The sequence below is a fragment of the Primulina eburnea genome, chromosome 13 (genome assembly GCF_022965805.1).
Source record: "Primulina eburnea isolate SZY01 chromosome 13, ASM2296580v1, whole genome shotgun sequence".
NCBI classification, from domain to species: Eukaryota; Viridiplantae; Streptophyta; class Magnoliopsida; order Lamiales; family Gesneriaceae; genus Primulina; species Primulina eburnea.
The window spans coordinates 27301902-27328300 of record NC_133113.1 but is presented as its reverse complement, the minus strand read 5'-3'; the positions used below and the strand labels follow the sequence as shown (position 1 = coordinate 27328300).

Below are 26399 nucleotides of genomic sequence, written 5' to 3'. Positions count from 1 at the left end.
TGACTGAAATTGAGGAAAATCTCAAAATATTCTGATTTATTTGCAAATAGCAAACTGTTTCCAAAAAAAAAATTTATATGAGACGTTCTCATGTGTATTTTATGAGACGGATCTTTTATTTGAGTCATTTATGAAAAAATATTACTTTTTATGTAAGAGTATCACTTTTTATTGTAAATATATGTATGATTGACATGTCTCACGGATAAAGATTCGTGAGATCGTCTCACAAGAGACCTAGCGATTCCTTTGTTGATATCAAGAATCTATCTTTTTGTTTCATTTTTTATCCTTTTTTTTAATCTACCAAATTATCATCATGATTTTATTTTTTTAACAAATAAAATCACATTTTTCTTCTTCTCATCAATATCATCTTCTGCAATCTTTGTTACTGTTTAAATTTTTCTTCCCCAGTCTCTCTATTTTTCCCTCCATCTCTAGAAGGTAATACCTAAATTCCTCTTTATAAAATCTTCTTTCTTCATTTTTGTTGTTGTTGAAGTTTTATGTTACATTAGGATATGTGTTTGTTAAATGACGTTCCTTGAATTGGATGCTGAAATTCTAGAAAAAACGACAAAAAATTAATTCTGAAATAAGAGCCAAATCTTGGTTCAAGATATTATCAATGATGATATGTGAAGTTTCTGAATAAATAAATGAGTAATTGATTCATATTTTGGGGTGATGACTAATTTAATTTTTTTTTTTTTGCTCTTTGAAAATAAACAATACATTATTAAATATGTTGGTTATTTGATATTTAGTTGAACTGTTTGGTTATTATCAAGTACAGTTTTTTAAACACACTTTGATAATATATTTTCTCACTTTTAAAAAGAAAAAAAAATCATAAAAGTAAAATAAAGTGAACATACATTCTGTACGCTTGTAGTTTTATTAATTTAACTTATTTAATTTAAAAGGTTATTTGTCAACAGAAATAATTTCATTACATTCTGTTTATTTTGAGTCACCAATCATAGTATTGGTTTATTACATGTATTGTGGTTCAAGACTGGCGAGCTACAAGAAATCTTCACTACAAAATGTACAAGAATCATCTCGGAACCTAATCGGCTCCTGGGCGAATCTTCTCATTTATCTCCAGATTCCTCGGATTCGGTACTAGACTCCTCTTTCTCGAGCTTATAAACTCTGAAAATCGCCAAATTCGTGTCCCCTGGTGATCATCGCGAAAGCCAAATAAGGGAAGCTGGTAGCAATACTAAAGCTCATTTAAATCGGGAAAGATTGAAGAGGTGACAAGCGCAGTGGTACAGTAGTGTATATTAATGTATCTAAGCATACCAAACGTAACAAGATTTCCAGGTAATGCAGCAGATACAACTCCAGGTCGAAGCCGTTTTTCGCCAATAAATGTGCCATTTGTGCTGTCCAAATCTGTTATCAAGAGATTATCCTCCGTTTTCTGAATCCGAGCATGCACAGCAGATACTGTATTGAGTACGACCAGGTCATGAAGAAACAAAAATGTCAAGAAATGATATGAATGCTTGTATCAATACAGTTTCAACCGCGAATCTATGAAAATCCAGAAGGCCGATACGAGAGTCTCCAAACTGAATAATCAGATAAAATTGGGCACCTGTGGGAACTGGTAACACGATGTCTGATTTCTCACGATCTCGTCCGACAGTGACTACACTCTAAGTCGTGTAAAATATTTTAGTATTTATTATTCAACATTATCTCTATTTAGCACTTTCAAGAAAATCTTGAAATACTTACAGAAGCTATTTCGAATTCACCAGGCACTGCAATCTTATAACCAATGTGCTTTGTATCTCCATCACCTGAAACATTCACAATATTATAGCAGATTTCAGTACATGAATGCACGAACACGCTCGCTAACGTAATTCAAAATTAGATCAGAGACTCTCTGAATTGGTACTTTACATCCCTTGGAGAAGCCAACGGTGGCATATTGTTGACAGTATTCAAATGAGAATCTAATCTACCAAATATTATTGATTTACTGGGACAATTTGCCTAGAACATCTGACAAATTTCCGATGAAGGGACCTAAATGAATCCCCCAACAATTTTCTCGGGCATTTTCTATTGAATACAAACTTTACGATATTAAATCATGGCTAGAAGCTAGATCTTGGCTTGACTGAAAGAACAAAATTTACGTCGTCTAAACGACATTCTGCAATGGCTTTGAATTGGTTTTGGATGCTAGTCCTTCATAAAGTAGAAGATGACGAGTTCAAGTTTTGAACACAAGTTTACTAGCTTCAGCCTCGCAAGACTAAATACGTCAGCCTCTATTAAAAATTCCAAGGGAATTGGCCATGTATAAATTAACTCTTATATTGATCTGTTGGGGAATTACCCCGAAGCGATGTTGTGAAAAAGTAAAAATTTATGGTAAAAAGTAAAAATCTCAAACTCTCAAAATTTACCAAACTACACACTTTATAATATTTTTCTCTCTACTCAATTGTGATTTTCTTCACAAATGAGAGATCTATTTATAGAGTTTCATTACACATAATCCAAAAATAAAATACATCATTACCTACATCATCACACACAAATTTCTAACTTTACAACTCTTATTTTCAACATTCAAATATTCAACTATTACTTTTTCCATATTAAAATATATTATTTCAACACTCCCCCTTGTGATGATGATCATGATACGATGATGTCTTCATTACGTGTTTTGTACTGCCTCGTTAAAAACCTTACTTGGAAAAACCCATTGGGATAAAAACCATAGTAAGGGAAAAAGAGTGCAGTCACGTAAACTCCCCCTGATGTTGACATGAATAATTCTTCACAAATTTCGTAGATTGCGCATCCCAATATTATATATGTGCTTTCTGAATATTGACGTAGGAAGTGCCTTTGTGAAGAGATCTGATGAGTTTTCACTTGATTGAATATGACGAACATCAATACATTTATTCTTCTCAAGCTCCTTGGTGAATGCGAAGAACTTAGGAGGAATATGTTTAGTTCTGTCGCTTTTTATGTATCCTTCTTTCATTTGAGCAACACATGCAGCATTATCTTCATATAGTATCACAGGCTTCTCATCGAATGATAATCTGCATGAAATTTGGATATGTTGGGTCATTGATTTTAACCACACATTCACGACTTGCTTCATGTAGTGCAATAATCTTGGCATGATTTGATGAAGTTGTTACGAGCGTTTGTTTCTGTGAACGCCAAGATATTGCAGTGCCTCCACGAGTAAATACATATCCAGTTTGGGAACGTGCCTTGTGTGGATCAGATAAGTATCCAGCATCGGCATAACCAATTATACTTGGATTAGCATCTTTTGAATACAAAAGTCCCAAGTCTGTCATTCCTCGTAGATAACGGAATATATGTTTAATTCCGTTCCAGTGTCTCTTTGTTGGATATGAGCTAAATCTTGCCAACAGATTCACGGCAAAAGATATATCAGGCCTTGTACAATTTGTAAGGTACATAAGGGCACCGATGGCACTTAGATATGGTACTTCTGGACCAAGAATATCTTCATCATCTTCACATGGACGGAATGGATCCTTTTCTTTGTTTAATGATCTAACAACCATTGGAGTACTTAAAGGATTTGCTTTATCCATATTAAAACGTTTAAGGATCTTTTCTGTATAATTTGTTTGGTGAACAAACATTCCACATTCTTTTTGTTCAATTTGTAAACCCAGACAATACTTGGTTTTTCCAAGATCCTTCATTTCAAACTCTTCCTTCAAGTATGACACAACTTCTTGAATTTCCTTATTCGTTCCAATGATGTTTAAATCATCAACATATACAGCAATAATTACGCATCCGGATGTTGTTTTCTTAATGAAAACACAAGGGCATATTGAATTATTTACATATCCCTTTTTTATCAAGTGATCACTTAGTCGATTATACCACATTCGACCTGATTACTTTAACCCATATAATGATCTTTGTAATTTCACAGAATAACATTCTCTGGGTTTTGAATTTTGTGCTTCAGGCATCTTAAATCCTTCAGGGATTTTCATATATATATATTACTATCAAGTGATCCATATAAGTAAGCTGTAACAACATCCATAAGACGCATTTCTAAATTTTCAGATACCGCCAAGCTAATCAAATACCGAAACGTAATTGCATCCATCACAGGAGAATACGTTTCTTCATAATCAATTCCAGGCCTTTGAGAAAAACCTTGTGCAACAAGTCGAGCTTTATATCTTACTATTTCATTTTTCTCATTTCGCTTTCGAATAAAAACCCATTTGTATCCAACAGGTTTTACACCTTCAGGTGTAAGGACTATAGGTCCAAAAACATTACGTTTATTTAGCGAATCCAATTCAACCTGGATGGCTTCTTTCCATTTTATCCAGTCCTGCCGATTTTTACATTCACCAAAAGATTTTGGTACATGATCTTCATTATCATTTATGATGTCGATTGCCACATTATAAGAAAATATATCATCAATTTCATCTATATCTTTTCGGTTCCATATTTTTCCAGTATTAATGTAATTGATAGAGATTTCATGATTCTCGTCAGTTTGTGGTTCTGACAGAACATTTGCATCATCATGTGTTTCTTCAGGAACATCATTCTCTATTTTGTGATCATCATGTGTTTCTTCAGAAACATCATTCTTTATTTTGTGATCATCGTGTTTCTCTATGAATTTTCTTTTTCGAGGATTTTTATCCTTGGAACCGACTGGCATTCCACGCTTCAGGCGTTTAATGACATCATGAGTATCTTCCATTTGTTTCTTTGGAATTTCAATTCGAGCAGGGGCATTTGCAGCATGTATATATGATTTAGTTACCCCTTTTGTGTCTGCAAATGCATCTGGTATTTGATTTGCTATTATTTGCAAGTGTACAATTTGTTGTACATCTTTTTCACATTGTTTTGTTCTTGGATCCAGATGTAACAATGATGATACATACCATGTAATTTCTTTTTCGGTATGTTTTTGTTCTCCCCCTAACATTGGGAAGATTTCCTCATTAAAATGACAATCAGCAAAACGTGCTGTGAACACATCTCCTGTCTGAGGTTCAAGATATCGAATGATTGATGGACTATCATAACCGATATAAATTCCAACCTTTCTTTGAGGTCCCATATTCTTTCGTTGTGGTGGTGCAATAGGCACAAACACCATACATCCAAAAATTCTCAGATGAGAAATGTCTGGTTCTCTACCAAATGCAAGCTGCAATGGGGAGTATTTATGATATGCACTTGGTCTGATGCGAATTAATGAAGCAGCATGTAAAATTGCATGTCCCCATATAGAAATAGGGAGCTTTGTTTTCATAATCATTGGTCTAGCAATCATTTGCAGACGTTTAATCAATTATTCAGCCAATCCATTCTGTGTATGTACATGAGCAACAGGATGCTCAACAATGATTCCCATAGACATACAATAATCATTGAAAGTCTGGGAAGTAAATTCACCAGCATTATCAAGTCTAATTTTCTTGATTGTATAATCGGGAAACTGATTCCTCAATTTTATTATTTGAGCAAGTAATCTTGCAAATGCAACATTTCGAGTTGACAATAAGCATACATGTGACCATCTGCTGGAGGCATCAATCAATACCATAAAGTATCTGAATGGTCCACATGGTGGATGGATTGGTCCACAAATATCACCCTGAATACGTTCAAGAAACATTGGTGATTCAGTTTAGATTTTGACTGGTGATGGTCTTATAATAAGTTTTCCAAGAGAACATGCTTTACATTGAAACTTATTATTCTGAAAGATCTTCTGGTCTTTCAGTGGATGACCATGTGTATTTTCTATAATTCTTCGCATCATTGTTGAACCAGGATGTCCCAATCGATCATGCCAATTGGTTAATATCGAAGAATTATCAACTACCATGTTTGATTCAATGGGACTTATATGTGTATAATGCAATCCAGTAGGGAGCATTGGTAGTTTTTCAATAACATATTTCTTTCCTGATTTATATGTGATAAGACACATATATTTCTCATTCCCTTCATTCATTGTTTGAGTATCATACCCATGGGAATATATATCATTAAAACTCAACAAATTTCTTTTCGATTGTGGTGAATATAAAGCATCATTGATCAAAAATTTTGTACCATTAGGTAACAAAAATTGTGCTTTACCACATCCTTTAATCAAGTCTACAGGACCTGATATTGTATTCACCGTTGTTTTTGTTGGTTTTAGTTCAAAGAAATATCTTTTATCTCGGAGGATAGTGTGCGTTGTACCACTATCGGGTATGCAAACTTCAGCTTTGCTCATAGCATTTTCCATATTTGAACTTCAAAAAAATATGCAATGAAATAAAATTACTGACAATACATATATAAATATAACACATATCATAATTGTACAATAAAACATTATTATATGAATACATGAAAAACAAATTATTGTACATTTATATTCTACCACTATATTGTTCATTTTCAGAAAAATCATTGAGAAAATCTGCAGCATCAAAATTGTTCATTTCTATCCCACCAACATGTTGATCATTTCCAGAAAAATCATTCATAAAATCACCAGCATCAAGATGAGTTGAATCACTCAAACGGTCACTGCGTTCAGTGAAGTTGGTCTCCTTTTCTTTCTCCTTTAATGATTCTTTATAAAGTTTACAAAGGTGCTCAGGGGCTCGACAAACTTTGGACCAATGTCCTGGAGTACCACATCTGTAACAAGAACTTTCATATCTTTTTGAGTGATTCTCATTAACACTTGTATTCTCATGATGTCTTTTCTGTGGATGGTTTGGGACGCTCTTTTGAGATGAGTTATAACTATCTCTATTATTTTCAAAACCACGGCCGCGTCCATGACCACGACCAATTCCACGTCCACGTCCACGTCCACGACCTCGACCTCGACCTCGACCAAAACCTTGTCTTTGAAATTGATTTTGGTTTTCAGGTATAAATTCATTTTTACTTACAGCATTTACTTCTGGAAATGCTGTTGATCCAGTGGGTCGGGACTGATGATTTCTCATTAATAGCTCGTTGTTCTTTTCCGCCACAAGAAGACAGGCGATGAGTTCAGAATATCTCGCAAATCCACGTACTCTATATTGTTGCTTGTAGAGTAATATTTGATGCATGAAATGTGGAAAATGTTTTTTCAAGCATCTCAGATTCTGTGACCTCATGTCCACAAAATTTTAATTGCGAGATTATTCTATACATCGCCGAATTGTAATCACTGACTTTTTTAAAATCTTGGAATCTCAGTGTGTTTCATTCATCCCGGGCGGTCGGAAGTATAACTTCCCTTATATGTTCAAATCTTTCTTTTAATCCCTTCCACAAAGCCATGGGATTTTTTTCAGTCAGATATTCACATTTCAATCCATCGTCGAGATGTCGACGCAAAAATATCATGGCTCTTGCCTTTTCTTGTGACGTGCATATGCCATTTTCTTTAATGGTCTCGCTTAGACCCAATGACTCAAGATGCATTTCTACATCTAGAGTCCATGGCATATAATTCTTTCCCGTGATGTCGAGCGCAATAAATTCGAGCTTTGTTAAATTTGACATGGTGGTACTAAAAAAAATTACGATGCATTTTATTAGTTAATAAATATTGCAATACAAAGTAACGGATAAACAACAAGTACAAGTATTTGTAAAAATAAAGAAAACGCACGAGGAGGATATTCTCCGATAAATACAAGACTCGTGAGTATGATAACCAAAATAATTAAAAATATCCTTGAGAAAGCCATCTTTTCTTCGAAAAAATTGATGATGAATATTTTTTAGAGAAGAAGAGAAAGTTGGAGTGATTGAATGTGTTTGTGAGATGATATTTATAGGGCAAAAACTAGCCGTTTGTTACCGTTTATGACCGTTGGTGTACAAAAAATAAATGTATGTATTTGTATAATTTTATGGTAATAATATGATGTATATAATATTAGACATGTTTAAATAATTATGTATATCATATTATAATATTATAATGAGTGTCATAATTTATTTTGTTTAAAAACCTTATAGGCTTTTATACTTGTCGTATCCCTTACCGGGAGTGTGGGATGTCGTCTTAACATCCTCCCAGGATTTATAACAAGTTTATGAAAAATTTATTTTTATTATTTCTAATAATAACATTATATTGTATATTAAATAAATACACAATAAATAAATAACAGTAAAATAAATATTATTACTTTTGTTACCTTTTTCTTCGGTTTGGAGCTTGGAATAGTATGTAGGACTTTTAGAGCTTCGTGCTGATAACGTGTTGTGAAAAAGTAAAAATTTATGGTAAAAAGTAAAAATCTCAAACTCTCAAAATTTACCAAACTACACACTTTATAATATTTTTCTCTCTACTCAATTGTGATTTTCTTCACAAATGAGAGATCTATTTATAGAATTTACACATAATCCAAAAATAAAATACATCATTACCTACATCATCACACACAAATTTCTAACTTTACAACTCTTATTTCAACATTCAAATATTAAACTATTACTTTTTCACAATTTTTTCCAATCACGATGATAATATAGTGCCAAAATATTGCAGAATAAAACAACCAACAAGAACTCAAAGATTTACGTGGTTCACCCAATATAGGCTACATCCACGGAGCACTGCAACTTTTATAACCGGAAGAATTATTACAACAAGTGTATACACCAATACACTCAATATCTCACGATCTCAACCCCGAGTATACCGAGAAAATATTTTATCTAACTCACAAAACAGAATTCCCGCACTCAAGAAAAAAATACACTCTTTTTTTCTATGCACTTTTTTTTATCAAAGCTGAAAAGCTTTTGATTTTGGGATACAATAACTGAAGGAATTGAGCTATATTTATAACTAATTCTCTCCAGCAACTTTGTAAACTTTCCGATGTGGGATGAGAGATTTCTGAATATTTTATTTTGACGTGGGCCCCACACCTCACCTAACATGATCTACATTATTTTATGACAAAAACTTGTGTGAGACGGTGTCACGGATCGTATTTTATGAGACGAATATCTTATTTGGGTCATCCATGAAAAAATATTACTTTTTATACTAAGAGTATTACTTTTTATTGTTAATATCGGTAGAATTGACTCGTCTCACAGATTAAAAGACCTACTCTTAATGGACTTTCATGCAAAGTTGAACCATATATCGTCAATAGATCTCTTTTATATGTATTGTTGGAAAGATTTATTAAGATATCGAATCTTAAAGTCCTATTAAGTGTCCATACAATGATAATTAAAATATTTAATTATGCATACATTTTATCTTATCTATCGACCATAGATTTGTAAAGATCTAGATGCGCAAAATTTTGCATTGATAAAATTATATTTTGATAAATATATACTTAGTCTCTCTCTTCTATAACTCACAAGCATAATCTTGACGCTCTCGATCGACCTTCGTTGATTTGTTCATGAATTATGCTGTGCATCGCTTCTGCATAAACTTAATTTTTTTTATTCCTACATGAATGCTACAATTCATTGTAGCAAACCCATCAAGATTCAAGACTGAATTCACAGTTCGAAGTCTAAAGGGAGATTGTATGGCTAAGAAAAATCAAAATCTAGGCCAGAACATATGATATACTCCAGGCGGCATTGCCCTTATATTGCATCAGCCAATTAACTTCGACACTTAACCAAAACTAACCATAGAACACATAAAAAACCTTGATCTAGAAAAAAATAATTCGAATCGGGTAGCTTGCTAACCTATAGGCTGAAGAAGCCATCGTACGGAATCATCAGTTGGACTGGTATCAGAATCAGAAGCACTTACAGCACCCAAGTTCCTCGACTGTTTTGCACTGCATTTTAACTTTCTTGGTAGGCAATTGTAGCCCACAAAATTAACAGGCTTGTGGGATAAAACAGTTGGTTGGGGTGGTATGAATGGAAATAAAGATTTAGACTTTGCATATGAAAAACATTGGGTAGTCATTTCCATTCTCTCTTCTTTCTGGGTTATCAAGGAAGATCAGCTTAAGAAATATCTCGGCTGTGATTTTGTGAGGATGATAGAAGAAGAGGTCGAAATAGATGAATGGGCACATGTGTACCGTACGTGTCGCAGCACTTATTATTATTATTTTTTTAAAATCTTGTTTCCATGATATTGCGTAGGAGTAATCAATTTTTTTCAAAGAGTATTTCCTAATCTTTGTATATGAGAGCAACTCTGCTGATATTTATAATAAAAAGTAATATTCTTAGCAAAAAAAATATTTTTTTATTGATGATCCTAAATAAGAGATCCTGTCTCACAAAATACGACCTGTGAGACCGTCTCACACATGTTTTTGTCTTTTTAAATAACCGTCTGAATCGTCTGAACCGAATTACACTACACCGTTTTCCTAATATTTTATAAAAATCACGATTAAAAATATTAATAATAAACTGCACTACATATGTGGTTTGAATTTTTTTTTTTTTGCCAAAAACAGCATCAAGCCGCATCGCCTAAACCGTTTGTCATAATATTTGGCTTATGATTATAATAATTTGTAAACAATATATTCAAGACAAAAACTTGTATGAGACGGTTTCACGGGTCGAATTTGTGAGACGGATCTCTTATTTGGGTCATCCATGAAAAAATATAATTTTTTATGCTAAGAGTATTACTTTTTATTGTGAATATGAGTAGGGTTGACCCGTCTCACAGATTAGTATCCGTGAGACGGTCTCACATGAGACTCACTTTATATTCAATTAAAGAAGTCATAATTCATTATATCTCAACTTTCTTCGAAATTATTACTTATAAAATGAAAACTTATCTTCTTCTTAATTATTCATCATATTAAATTAGAATATATGTTCCTATATTTTAAATTTAAAAAACTGTAACCGACCGCAACCGCATCAAACTGTTCAAAACCGTAAGACTAATTCTACATGTAAAAAAATAAGCATTTTTAAAAAAAATAAATAAAAAAGTAATGAGTTTTAATATTTATTTTGCATAGCTTAATGATAAAATGTTGTTACGCCACTGATTAAAAAAACTGTTTTTATAGCATAATGGAGGCACTTACCAAACTTTAACAACACATCGAACTTATTGTCAAATTTGTATTTTTAAAAATAACAAAGTCTTTATAGGAATATAATAAATATTGTAATAATATCATTATTATTAGTAATAAAAAAATGAAATTTAAAAATTTAAACCAACCTTCCTTCGGATTTGGGCTTTTCGGCTATCGGTGTACTAAATTACAGTGGAGTATTCAGCATGGGACATTATGAGTCCAATCTTTAAAATTACTCTTTTGGGCACCAAATAAAATTCATCAAGCCCAAATTGTATGCGTTTTGGCCCAAACATTGAAAATATTTATATTTATTAGAAAATATATATAAATTATAAAAAGAGGCAATAAAAAGTAAATAATTGAAGTAATGGACTGAGAGTTCAGTTGGACGGCCCCCCCGGAGTTAGAATTAGACTACACGTACGTGGGTAAAAAGTACATCCAAATTTACAGGCCTAAGTAGATGCAGGAACACAGCAAGACAAAGACATCTTTAAAAGATCGGAACGGAACGGAACGGAACGGAATGGACTAAATCGAACCGAATTCATTAATGAATGGATAAGAGAGTCTCATCACTTGTGAAGCTGGATGGACCGGTTCCAGATCGATCTGAAATTAGAATTGGTTTTTAAAAAAATGAAAACAATTTTTAAAATTTAAAAAGAAATCTGAACTGGTTGGAACCGGCAAAAGAACTCGTCCATCCACTACCGAACATGTAGTGGATTGGATTGCTTCCAAGGTATATATCTTGGAATGGGAACGGTTCCAACACCGTAGATCTAAAATCGGTTTGGACCGTCTTGGAACTGGAATCCCGGAACCATTAACACACCCTAACTTCAGTCAGAGTATATGTCTTGTGAGACGGTCTCATTAATATTTATTTTTGAGACGGGTCAATCTTATCGATATTCACAATAAAAAATCATACATTTTCATGGATGACCCAAATAAGATATCGTCCCACAAATTATGACATGCCGTTTCACACAAATTTTTACGCCTCAGCCAACTCTAATAAAATTATCTGCTTCATTTCATTTTGTGTAAAATATAGCTAAATATTAGTCATTAATCGTCAATATAAATATATACATATATATCTTCCATAAGATTTGAGGACCATCAAACAGTATTCGAATTAAATTTCCTGGTTTTGAGAGCTAGTTTTCGACTTCTTTTGTCTTCTCACACGCGCCACGCCAAGTTAACTGGAGAGAGCAGAAACAATGCAACTATGGCGGATCAAGGAAATTCATGAAGGAGAAGGAGCTGGAATTGTTGAGTTTCTCTTTTTGATTTTGCTGATCAATCTGCAAACGGGTTCGAATTTATCCTCTATGTTCTCTCTTCTTCCGCCTTATGATCTTCTAGTTTGCTTTTTATTTTCTCCCGCTCGATTTCCGTTTCCGACTGACACGTGACTTGTTTCTGTATCAGTGATTTTTTTGGATAAGTTGATGTTGCCGTCTTTCCCCTGTTGAAACGACTGGGTTCTTGGAATTTCGTTTCTCCTGGGTTCTGGGCCATCTAAATGTAGAACCGAGAAAGATTGATCGAAGCTGTTTTTGGTTTTCTCATATCCTTCTTATTTGTTTGCCCTTGTAGAATTTTCAGCTCACTGTGTGTGAGAGTTAATTCAGGCTCAGATTTACGTTGTAGTATTTTTCCTGATTTGAAAAATTATTTCTGAAAAACCTGTGCTCACGGATTTCGTCGCGAGGAAGCGCGTAGCATTCCCCTTCCACGGGGTTGGGCTATCAAGGTATAATGAACACGAATGAGACTTTTTATTATATACGTGATTGCTTATTTCGATTTCCGTGATTAGTGTTGCATGCCTGGATACATTCTAATTTTTGTGGTGCAGATTTGTCTGTTTATGTACCGCACTTGAACAATTTCTTGAACTGATTTCTGCTTTTCTTGGATAGATCTTGGGCGTGGCTGATCTGTATTAATATGCTTATTTCGAGTAGTCCAATCTTTTTCCTTCGGCTTTCGATGTCATTGTGGTAGATGATCCTTGTTTTATCGAGAGATATCTTTTGGGATGCGATTGTGCGGTACAGGGATGAAGGCTAGTGTTTTCATTTTTAGGGGAGAATAACCGATATGGAAGATAATTGTTCATTCATTCCAACTGAGAAAATAAATAAAATACAAAGTTCTTCCTTTTTTTCTGTGTTACGATTACAAGAGCATGTAACTTAATCGGTTAACCAACTGGCTAACTGTTCTTCTAACTAATTAACTGCAAATGTGAACTGTAATATTCTTAAGAGTATAAGTTAGTTTGCCAAATTATCGTGCATGTCTTTTGGTTAGGATGCAGCTCAGCAGTTATGTACTATTCTTGGTGAGATTTATGCAATGTTGTATGATTGAGGATAAAAAGTGATGGTTCTTATTTATTTAGTTAAGTCGTCATTCGTGCTGTATACAGGCGGTCTCACACACAAAATGTGCTTTGAATTTTTATTGCCTACCTTGTTTGCAGTGATGAGTTTCTATGACTTGTGTATCTGTTCTGACTCGGGTAACACCTTTGTTTAACACCACATTATAGTGAGTTTGACTTCCAAGGATTAGTTTCAATGATGATCCATAAAAACAAAAGTGTTTGTTTCCCTTGTTTAGACTTTAGATTTAATGATTGGTGTATTTTGGTGAGTTTACTACATTTCTTGGTACGTGATATACTGTCAAATAACTCGAAAATGTTGCTTTCTATCTCCATATCTTGTTAACATGTATGCCTGCTTTACATTTTTCTGGTGTAAATTTTTCTCATTGTCTTTAATATATTCTTGTTTGATTTTGTTATTTTCCCCAACATGTCAATAACAGTTGCATCATATTCTTTTAGAATCTGAGCTTTCGCAATGAGCTGCTGCCTTGCATACCATATTGATACTTTTCCCTACACATTCAGGTGATTAGTATGACAAATGACAGTGAGGACATGATGCCAATGAATGGTGAAGATTCACCATTAGAGGATGCTAATGATGGAGGAAATGTGGGCGGAAATGTTTCGCTTAAAAAGGGTCCCTGGACTACTGTTGAGGACGCAATTTTGGTTGAATATGTCACCAAGCACGGAGAGGGGAACTGGAATGCAATTCAGAAACATACGGGGCTTGCCCGCTGTGGAAAAAGTTGTCGTTTGAGGTGGGCAAATCACCTTAGACCTGATTTGAAAAAAGGTGGATTTACTTTAGAGGAAGAGAACTTTATAATTGAACTTCATGCCAAAATGGGAAATAAATGGGCTAAAATGGCTGCTGAGGTATGCATTTGTTCTTCCTAATGTTTTCACTTAGTACAAAATATTTACCCGTGGTCTATCTGTTGCTGGTTTGGATGTCCTACTTGTTACTTTTTAGTTTTTTTTATATATTTCTACTTAATTATTTAGTGTTTATAACATAGAAAGGAGCTGTGATGTACATTTGATGTGTGTTTATGATATGGTACCCTGTTATCTATTTGTGTATGGTCTTTTCATTCTAGTCATGTACATATTCTACTCTCTACGTGTGATGTGATATATTTGCTAATATGCAAATGGTTTGCATTAAACAAGCAAAATATGATAAATCAGTGCTTCTGGATGAGCTATAGTGTAACGGTGCCATGTTATCCATTTATCTATGTTATTTTCATTCTAGTCAATCAGATACTCTGCCCTTTTGTCTGTGATACAATAGATATGCTAATATGCTAATGTTTTCCCTTAAATGAGTTGAGTATGATGGTTCCATTGCTTCTGAAGAGCTTTAGTGCTATTTTACTGATTTCTTTGTTCTTACTCGTCCTGTTGTCTATTCTTTTTCTTCTTAGTTACCTGGACGCACAGACAATGAGATCAAGAACTACTGGAACACAAGAATCAAAAGAAGGCAACGAGCCGGATTACCCATCTATCCACCTGATTTGCACGTGGAATCATTTAATGAGAACCAACAAAATGATGATACTAATACGTTCTCATCTATGGAAGCACCGAATTTTGACTTATTTAACACGGAGATTCCAGAATTCAAAGTTTTTGAACTCAATCAGCGGTTGTATTCTGTCAACAGCCAGCTAGCACAAGATCAATACTTTTCTCAACCAAACGAGTCTCGTTTCTCATCATCTCATCAATGTAATCACCCTCAAGGGTCCGAATGTTTGTTTCATGGTTTAAATCCGGTTGTTAGTGACATCACCCCAGATGTTAGTCAACATCACTATGATGGTTATTTGCCAACTGCCAACTCTTTTCAATTCTCTTCTGCATTTGAATACAATTCAAGTTCTTATAATGGATTATCCTCAAGTGCACTTCCTTACAGCCAAGCCATATTAAATGGCAAACCTTCTTCTTCTTCAGAGCCTACTTGGGCAACGAAGCTGGAGCTCCCTTCACTCCAAACTGAAATGGGTAGTTGGGGGTCACCCTCTACCCCATTGCCTTCCCTTGAGTCTGTTTACACGTTAACACAAACTCCTCCATATGAATTGTGCACTCCGGCATGCAATCTATCACCGCGAAACAGTGGCCTACTGGATGCAATACTGTATGAATCACAAGCTATGAAAATCTCGTCGAAGAACAGCCACCAGCAGACTTCACATGCTTCTGGCATGGAAGATGATATAGTAGATATTTCATCTCAGGATCTCCAAAAGACGGGATGGGAACCATATGGTGAAACAGTTTCTCCTTTAGGCCATTCTTCTCCTGCCGTGTTCACTGAAAGTACCCCCATCAATGGGAATTCATGGGATGAATTCCAATCTATTGAGGTCATGCCAGGTCTCAATGCTTTATTTTTTACATCGACTTCTTGGCTCCACCTTAGTTTATATATTTCCTCGTGGAGATATTCTGTTTTCGTTTCTATTTCTCCCTTTTTTTTTCTTTCTTTTTTTTTTTTTTCCTTTTTTCAGTTTTTGGCTTTAAGCTGTGCTAAAACAGTTTCTCTTTTATTTGAAGGATGCATAGTTATAGAAGTGTCCCACCTGGCATTAATGACACACGACTCCTACGGACAGACAACAAGCGACTTGATTTTCTCGAGGCCAGATTTCTTACTTGCCACAAATGCTGCATTTGGTCTTAATAAAAACCATATCAAGGACCGTTCCTTGCTTAAAACATGCAGTTGGAAATGCTTCTTGGCAATGATTCATCAGCTCTCGAGCAAAGTAAGGTTCACGTGTACAATTCTTGTGCTTGGAAGGCTGCGTCTTGTGCAACATGCCTTCTGACAGTTTTTTCTGCAGAATCAATAGTATTTCTGGTTTTATGCATAATATTTCATTTGCAGTTATTAAAATCTTCCATGTTAATTGATTGTCATGTGTATCAAATTTGCAACTGTTTTTCATTTCAATATACTAACAAAACTACCACGACAATAAAAACTCAACGCCTTAACCATTGATTGTACACGAAAGTAAATTTATGTATAATTTTTCTAAAATCCAAGTTCAGAAGATTTTTTTTTAGCTGCATACGTTGACATGAATTATAAATGGCAGAAATTAAGCAAGGCGACTTTCATTCACATTAAATTAAAATATATTTACATTCAAATTCCAATCTCCCTCATTGATTCACGACGATTCAAATCTCATCAATGGCATTTCCAACATTAAGCAGTGACTTATTCACCATCAGCAAAACCGTACTGGTTTCCCTCCTGATTCTTTATCAAGTCCTCATTTTTCTTTTCAACTGACAAAACCCTCATCTCTTCTTGATCAAATGGGCATCGACTACAAAAGCGTGCTGTTACATAACGGAATTAGAATAACCGTCGCTAAAATTAGCGATGTTAGCAAAGGTTTTTTCTAAATCCGTAGTTGTTTTGAATTTGCCTACGATTTCCTTAAAACATTACCATAGTTTTATGATACCATGGCAATTTAGCGAGGTTTTTACGACATTATAGCGACGGAAAATGTGAAGTCGTCACAAAATATAGCGACGGTTTATGATAAATTGTTTCAACTAAAGACATAGAGATGGTTTATGATAAATTATTATCATCTAATATTTAATCTAAGTTATATATATAAATTCAAATATTAATATATCTTTGTATATATGTATATACTGTTTTAAAATTTTCATATTAATTGGTTTTATTTTAATTATATATTAAAAATACTTATTTTTTAATGTTATTTTCCTATGTTTTGATATTTTTAAATATTGCAGATACAAATATTTATATATATATATATATATATATATATATATATAAATATATATATATATATATGTATATAATATTTTTTAAAATATTTATAAATTAATATCGATAGTACGTGTGTAGAGAATTTAATTTTTAGTCAATTAATGTACATATTAAGTACTTTTATTTTTTTAAGTTTGGAAATAATAATTAGTTTTGTGTATACATTTTATTATTGTCTCATAGAGCACATAGCAGTTTGGTGACAATGAGTAGTGTAAGAAATTGTTGTTGTGCAGGAAATAAATATAAAAACATTATTATAATGTGTGTATCAGAAGTTAGTGTTGTGTCCGGTGTTGTCAACACTGTACGCAACACGGCAGCGGAATTAAGTATTTAACACACAAATATAACTTTAATAAATTAACTCTAGATTTAAATTATGCACAAGTACGAATACTTGTGTGATGCCTCATGGCAAAAAATTCACTAGAAAATTATGTAAATCGTTTACACCAAAAACAATACTAGTGAGAAAACAAAACAAAATTCCTTGACACTCCAAGGAATTAAAAATGCATCAAAACACACCACATAAAAACTAGATGCATTAAATAAAAAAATTGTGTTGCTTAAAACCAAACGAAACCACTCTTCGATCAACACTCTGCGTCAGTGTTGTTCTTGAGTGTTGGCAACACCAATCGGCAACACGGTATAACAGTGAATCAATCACACAAACACTTCAAAATCCTTGTGTCTCAATGCTAAATCTCACGGTGACTCAGGTAATCATGAAATCCAGGATAATGATTCTGATGAACTCACATTTGAATGTGCACAGGCCTTGTATGGACTGAAACAGGCTCCACGGGTATGGTACGGTAGGTTAGCTGACAATCTGATAAACTTGGGCTTCAAACGAGGTGAGGTTGATAAAACCTTTTTCATTCAAAAACTGAAATCTGATATTTTGATCTGTCAAGTATATGTAGATGATATTATTTTCGATTCTTCATCTCAAATACTTGTGAATAACTTTGTGGATTGCATGTCATCACAGTTCAAAATGAGCATGGTAGGAGAACTAAATTTCTTTCTTAGATTACAAGTTAAGCAATTACATGATGGTATATCGTGACAACTCAAGTGTTATAGCATTTCTAAGAATCCTATTCAACACTCTCGAACAAAACACATAGACATAAGACGTCACTTTATTCGAGATTTGGTTGAAAAAGGCGTAATTCGACTGGAATTTGTTAGGACTGAGAATCAACTGGCTGATATATTCACGAAACCTTTGGATTTTGAGAGATTTTCCAATCTTTGGAAATCTCTCAGCATGTGTGTACTTTAAAAGAAAAACATTTGTTCAGTGTTGTCAGTGGTGTTGCCAACACCAGAGACAACATTTGTTTTTGCATGACCATTACTAGGATATTAGGCATACTGCATATTCATAATCATCCTATTTATTTGTGCAATGACTGAACAGTGGAGGCAAATTTCTGAAAGGTACCCCTGAGTGTTCATACTTCCAATCGTATGTTGAGAAATAGATTTTGCTCAAATCCAAGGCATTGAGTAGTTGAGGACAGTCATGAAAATCGTGATCTTGTATAAAGTGAAAAGATGACTTGGAAAATGTGAGCAAAAGGAGAAAAACAGAAAAGAGGTAAATAAAAAATATTAGAAGAAAATGGAAAAAGCTACCTAGAGGAGTCCATTGAAGACCGTTCTTCTAGTGTGGGAGCTACCACTTCTAAGTAAAAATAGTAATGGAAAAAGCTACCTAGGGGAGTCCATTGAAGACCGTTCTTCTAGTGTGGGAGCTACCATTTTTGAATCAAAGAAAAAAATTTGTGGAAGTTTGAATAAAACTCGGTGGTGTTGCTAGAAGGTGTTGCCAACACCAAGTTCTGTCATAGCACAGTTTATACATTGCCTGACATTTTGATAATTCATCATATTGGAGGCATATTTAGGACATGCATATTGACTTTTGTTTCGTGAATTCATCATGTGCAGTGACATATCAGTGTTGACCTATGACAGTTGATAAAAACCTTGATTATCTAGATTTTGAATTTATGTGTATACTTGTGTCAGTGAGTTATAATCGACGTGGGTTTTACTGGATTTTCTTTTGAAATCGTCGTAACAAGAGTTTGAATCAATTTTACTGTTTGATTTTGGGATAGAATCGTTTTGAGTGTTTTGGGTAAATTTCGGAAATATTACATTTACCATGCGGTTTTTTTTTGGAGCTGAAGGATTGAATCGATGTATTGTTTTTGTTAGAGTAAGAGCACATAAGTTTTGTTATAGTCTGATTTTGGAACTTGGCTTACATTCTGGCCAAAAAGGGGGAGTATGAGGACCAAAAATGCTAAAGAATGATGCTGAGTATCTGGAGTTGCTGAGCTTGAATGAATACTTATACTCTGTCTTTAATGCTCTTTTTAGGTTGCTTTACATGATTAATGAATTTCTCATTCGTATGACTTCTTATGTTTTCAGGTGTTCTAATGATGGTGTTGACAACACTGTCAACAACACCAGTGCTCTAACATGTTTAATTCTGGGGGAGATGAACTTTGACTCACGGGGAGACACACTCCAATGCAGGGGGAGCTTAACTGACTGCGATGCTAACCAAGATTATCATTTTTGGATGTTTTGTCCAGAAAGGCAAAAAGGGGGAGATTGAAAGGAATATTTTATTCCTTTATTATTTTGCTAAATTGATATTATCAATTTATGATTTTGCCTTTCTAGATTATCAAATCTTGCTTGATTTAATTTAAATGATAATATCTTGGTTTACTTATTTGTAGACTATGAGATCTTGCTTTATGTATCTATAGATATTATAGTATTTGTTTTTAATATGATTTGTATCTCCAAGATATTTTATCTTTATTTGAAAGTGTTTTTATCTAATGAAAATCTTGTTTCCATATTTTGTAGGACACTTTTATGGAATAAATTTTAGGTCAAACTATTGATATAAATATGGATACCCTTGCAGCCGTACAGTGGGGTTTTTGGAGAGGAGAGAGTTGGACTAGGAAGCTTTTCACATAGAAGAAATTACAAAATCCAACATATATTTGTTCTACATTTTTATGTGATCGGGTTGTCACTTTATTGTGTAGGTGCTAAAGTTTTGTGTGATTGTGGATCACTTTGTTGTGAAGAGAAGCTGCTGGAGTTTTTGGGAGTCTTCGGGAAGGTCGGCAGAGGAGTTCTTACATAGAAGAATATACGAAAGCCGAGCCTATTTTTGATGAGCAGTTTTCGTGTGATCGATTGATCACTTTGCAACGCAGAAAGCTGCTGGAGCATTTTCTGAATACACAAGTTCAGTATTGGAGATTTTCGTGTGAAGTGTTTGTGTGATTGATTCACTGTTATACCGTGTTGCCGATTGGTGTTGCCAACACTCAAGAACAACACTGACGCAGAGTGTTGATCGAAGAGTGGTTTCGTTTGGTTTTAAGCAACACACTTTTTTTATTTAATGCATCTAGTTTTTATGTGGTGTGTTTTGATGCATTTTTAATTCCTTGGAGTGTCAAGGAATTTTGTTTTGTTTTCTCACTAGTATTGTTTTTGGTGTAAACGATTTACATAATTTTTTAGTGAATTTTTTGCCATGAGGCATCGCACAAGTATTCGTACTTGTGCATAATTTAAATCTAGAGTTAATTTATTAAAGTTATATTTGTGTGTTAAATACTTAATTCCGCTGCCGTGTTGCGTACAGTGTTGACAACACCGGACACAACACTAACTTCTGATACACACATTATAATAATATTTTTATATTTATTTCCTGCACAACAACAATTCCTTACAAGGAGGACTACGACTACGACTATGACGTCGACGAGACGGAGTCGGAGTCGGAGTCGGAGTCGCTTTGGGATTTTATTATATATATCCATGTTATTTCACAAATCGAATAATCATATATATACGATATAATGAAAGTTTAGACAAATATACATATTTCATAATAAATGTCATTTGGTTGAAATTTTTTTAGTTAATTTATTAATGTGATATCTATTAAATCCATTTATTCAAATTATATTTTTATATAAAGAATTAGTAATGATTAGCAATATAAGTATATAAATTATTAATTTTTTAAAAAATAAATATTAATATTTGATACTAAATATAAAAAAAAAATTAATATAAACTATGATTTTTTAAAAATATTTGTGCCGGATATTAACAAATCATCGCTGAAAATGGGCAAACTTCGTTGCAAAATAGCAATGATTTTTAAATTATATTTTCGTTTAGTAGCGACAATTTTTAATTTAAATTTTTTCTTAGTGATGAAATCATTTAATGAACAAGTCGCTTTTTAATTCACGTTTTAATTCAAATTGTCGCTACACCATAAAATCATTTAATTTCCGTTGGTTGGCCACATATTTTTTTATGAATCACGTCACTATTTGTGAAGAAATATACCATGATTATTGTCGCTATAACGATTTTTGTATGCCCAAGATGCTCTACCGTAATCCAGCAGTTGGAATGCCATCTCCTCTCCTCTCCTCTCCATTCCATGATGGTCAAAATCAAAAGGCATGAATATGAGCTGTAGGTGGAAGAGGGTGAAGATGATCAAGCCAGAGAGACAGTCGATGACCAGTTTACAATTGATGATGATGATGATGATGATAGGGTTGGGGTGGATCTGAATAGAAATCAAGCTAGTGACCAACTCGTGATTGAAGTTGAAATGCCTGAGAAAGACACTCAACTGGCAACTCTTCAATACATTATCAACCAGACAGACAGTGAAGATGGTTATCAAGCTTGCTATCCAGAGATAAAAATTCTTTCTTTTTCTCAAAAAAATTGTTATGTTGATGATTCCACCATTGGTCCACATGGTGTGGATGTTTCTATGTCTACCGATGACCCTTCCTCGCTGCCTGAGTCTGTTGAACATCAGATGGCACCCATGCCTGAGGTTCCCTTGACCTCAATGGATGATGTGATCTTATATGTTTCTGAACTTGAATTTTTTATGCGTCCAAGCTAGCCTCTCCTCCTGCAATGCAAAACTTTGTTATGGATGAGGTGGAGATTATTCACAATGAGGATGATTCTATCTCAGACGCTACAATAACTCCTTGCTCTCCACCTCCAATAGCTCAAGATAGCGGAGATCTTAATAATGTAGATGATGATATCACTCCAATTGTCGTTATCATTGTTTGTGAATCATTGAAAGTTCTAGCGGCTAATGCTGAGATGGATGACTAGCCAGACCTTAATTCTTGGAATATAGCTCAAGCAGGTCCTTTCGAGTCTAACGAGGATGATGATTCTTCCGAGAATAAAGAAGAAACAGACGAGTCTGACATGCATCTACGTATATATTCGCTCATATATATGGAGTCCATTGTGAATGAATTCGGCGGTCTTGAAACTCAAAAAACTGATTCAACAAGTTTCTTCATCGATTTCAAGAAACAGATGTTAAAAGAACTCTATTTTCTCTCTATTGTTGTCACAGTGAACTACAAACGTATTGAATCAACGAAGAATGACAAAGAGTCTGCAGTAGTGCTCTTCGACCAGATCAAAAAGTTTAGCAACACTTAGAGGCCCAGATTGACAACTTGCAATTTACCCTAGGCAGCCAGCTACAGGAAATGATAGATTATATGCAACATGGTTATGCCAAAAATGGGGAAGAACAGAAAAGAAAAGACAAGGAACAGAAGAAGAAGAAGAAGAAGAAGAAGAAGAAGGAAAAAGTCATGAGACAGAAGGTCGTGGACTTTCATCAAAAGAGATGAGGTAGTGGTGGACAAAATGGTACGTAGCGGAAGTGGACAATATAGAAATAGGATTGTATGTGTAATATGACATATTTTATACAAATTTTTGTAACGATGTAATTCATTTACTCGATGAAATACATTCTTTATTTTGTTTAAGTGTTGAACTGTTTGGATGTATTTTGTTGAGTCCAGCAGCTTATTTTTGTCTTCACCAAAAAGAGAAAAATTATTTTACTGAAATTTCATAGTTTGGTGATAACAAACAACATCGAAAAATTTCAAAATCCGACTATTATTTTATTGTATTTACAAGTTTTAAGCTGGATGCCATGGACACACGTCGTATTGCTTATTATTCAAGACTTTAGTAGGACTGCATTTCTTACAATTAGTTTTTTTAAGTCATGATAGATAATTCTTCTTTAGCTCAATCTGCTTCAAGATCGAACCTCAATTTTTTAAGTGTAATCAAGCCGTATATTGGTCTCGGCCAGCTAGTATTCTCATGCATCAAGTTATTCTCTATACATAACAGCCGGGCATGTTTTAGAAAATCATTTGATCAATCAATGCACATTATCCGACATCTCCAGTTGTTCAAGAATGTCTCCTAATAAGACGAAAAATGCGCAGAGTTTTCTTTCTTATGAATCAACTTTTCAGAAACCGTTAGTTGTTATATTTGGATACATGCCAAGGAGTATTAATGGCGACTTACTATGAACAGACAAAAGACAATGTTGCTTTTGTGTCGGCCATAGAGTTTTGATTGTTGAAAAAATTTGAACGTTAGATATGTTCAATCATATAAAGACAATGAATCAAGATTAAATAGACGAGTGGAGCATTCTATCACTTGCCTTTAACAAGATCTCGATAACTCTTATTATTTCTATCATCAATCTGCTCAACTTAGCACGCACACACTTATTATCTATATTTGATCATCAAGCATTATCATATGTTGCACAACCAACTCAAGATGTTCAAGCTATTTGTTAGAGTGTTGTGTTTTCTTGTCTATACATAGGGTTCAAAGAGACAGTTTGATTGTGTTTTCTATTGAAGTGTGTACTGGGAGTTTCATTTTAGGTAGTAGATAAAGTCTAACTGAAGTGGGTTGTTACAAAATTTGTAAAACCAAAGTTTTCTAGTGTATTTCTTCTTTGAGTGGAAAAAAGAAAACATGAAAGGATTTTGAATTCGAACTTTCTATATTTTTTGTCATTTACTTTGAACTTTACATTTCATTTATCTATATATCAGTGTTATTTGTTAAAAGATCATCTAAGTATATATGAGGTCACAAAACCATTTGGCCCCTTCCGCACTTTAAAAAACCATTTTCTAGTGGTTAGTTGTGTCTAGCTAGTTGAGAAATAAGAATTAACAATCAACAACTGTTAATACTAGCTTGAATTTAGAAGAAATTTTTTAAAAGAGTTAACTCACTTATTCTAAAATCCATCTTCGTTCCTAACATCAAATCCACACATCCATTACCCGTGCATGTATTTTCTCATAATCAGCTTTGGATATTTTGAGAAGTTTTGCTAAATTTAGATCATATTGCAACATGTCATTTGCCAATTATTTGTTATTTATAATTTCTACAAATTTTAGTTCCAGTTACTGATTATTTTGCATAATAACAAATGCATATTGAGAGCAAAATAATTATCGATAATTATATCATTTCAATTCCAAACTTTATGAGACAACAAATAATTTGTTAAAATCTCATATTTTAATATATTTGTTATTCTTTATGAATAACATCATCCAAATTGGATGCACTGAATTTGTTGGTTGATCATGCACGCTTTTAACTTATTTTATGCTTATTTTCAAGTAAAACAAAACGTGCTCATGCAGGATATCGATTTATTTCAGAATGACCAACTTCCATTATTTTTGAATTTTAGATATTCTCTCATTTTTTTTAATGTGTTATCCGTCACTTGAGACAAGTTGTATACATCATTCAACTTAAACATTAATGCTAAACAACGTCAGTGATATTATACACAAGATCAAAGAAAGTATTTTGAGAATCAAACTTTGAACTTCATGTTCACTTTATATTATAAGATCGAAATATAAAAATAAAATACATTCTTAATAATGTTTTTTAGCTTATATTTTTCCTCCATTAAGGTTGAACACATTGATTTACAGGAATAACAAATGAGAAATATTGTCATAAAAATCTTATTGTTATTAATTCAAAATTGTGACGACCCATAAGTCTCATATACATAAACCCATTTACTTGATGTGTAAATTTAATAATAAACAAACATAATGTACATCTTGCAAAAGACGTACACATGGATCAATCCACACACACCGAAAACTAGGGGTGTTCAAACTTCGGATAAAACCGAAAAAATCGAAAATCCAAATCGAAAAATTCGAACACTAAACCGAATTTTATAATTCGGATATAAATGTTAAAACCGAAATTAATTTGGTTCGGTTTCGGATTATAAATGTCGAAATCGAATCGACCGAAAAAACCGAAATTTAATTAAATTAATAATGTTATTTTTATTTTATATTATTTATTGAGATGATATTAGTGAATGAAGAATTATTTTGAATAATACTTAGTTGATTATTGTTTATGCAATTCATAATTTGTACTTTATATTTAAATATTTTACTAAGAAATCATTTCAAAAGATAACATATTATATTTTATAATATCTTTATATTGTTAATTTAAATAATTGTATCAAAACCGAAATAACCGACCGAAATAACCGAACCGAACCGAAGAAATATGGTTCGGATATCGGATTATATATTTGTAAAACCGAAAATCGAAAAAACCGAAAATCGAACCGAACCGAACCGACCGCTGAACACCTCTACCGAAAACGACTCAATATATGTTACTTTTATGGTACGTCAAAAATTGAAAAAACTTGCTTATTTTCGTAGGAAAAAGGTTACCTTGCGAGTAAATGTATAGAAAAATCAATCCACACACCATACGAACAAAAATCAAAGCATATTTCTGGGATGATATGTCACAAATTGAATTAAACTTGTCTTAGGGGATGAGATATTCCGAGTCCGGAAGTTGATTTATAGCCTCAGATAAATAAAAATAAAAAATAAAAAATAAAAAATCATTGAAGCGAGCAGAGGGTTTTCAAAATATAAAATCACGTTATGCTAGTTTAGAGCCACCAACATCATGATACTTTATGAACACTAATATATCAATAATTATAATTGTGCTACTTCTGGAGCACTATTCAATA

General features: G+C 33.4%; 2 protein-coding genes across 3 annotated transcripts; one reads left to right on the top strand and one right to left on the bottom strand.

The window, feature by feature from the left end:
• Positions 1 to 898: 898 nt before the first annotated feature.
• On the bottom strand, positions 899 to 10127 carry LOC140809238 (zeaxanthin epoxidase, chloroplastic). Its single transcript, XM_073166787.1, has 5 exons — positions 9775 to 10127; positions 1756 to 1820; positions 1613 to 1673; positions 1315 to 1461; positions 899 to 1186 (listed from the first exon to the last, which is right to left on the bottom strand). Exons 1-5 carry the CDS (start codon positions 10007 to 10009, stop codon positions 1101 to 1103), a joined length of 594 nt encoding a protein of 197 aa, XP_073022888.1. The 5' UTR covers positions 10010 to 10127; the 3' UTR covers positions 899 to 1100.
• Positions 10128 to 12405: 2278 nt separating this feature from the next.
• LOC140809719 (transcription factor GAMYB-like) lies at positions 12406 to 16501 on the top strand. 2 transcript variants are annotated; one of them, XM_073167431.1, is made up of 4 exons: positions 12406 to 12873; positions 14044 to 14400; positions 14955 to 15915; positions 16096 to 16501. In XM_073167431.1, the coding sequence occupies exons 2-4, from the start codon at positions 14053 to 14055 to the stop codon at positions 16368 to 16370; spliced, it is 1584 nt and encodes a 527-aa protein (XP_073023532.1). In that variant the 5' UTR covers positions 12406 to 12873; positions 14044 to 14052; the 3' UTR covers positions 16371 to 16501. The 2 variants fall into 2 exon arrangements, with proteins under 2 accessions (XP_073023532.1, XP_073023533.1); XM_073167432.1 differs by having other exon boundaries at positions 14955 to 15905; positions 16096 to 16312.
• The last annotated feature ends 9898 nt before the right edge of the window (positions 16502 to 26399 follow it).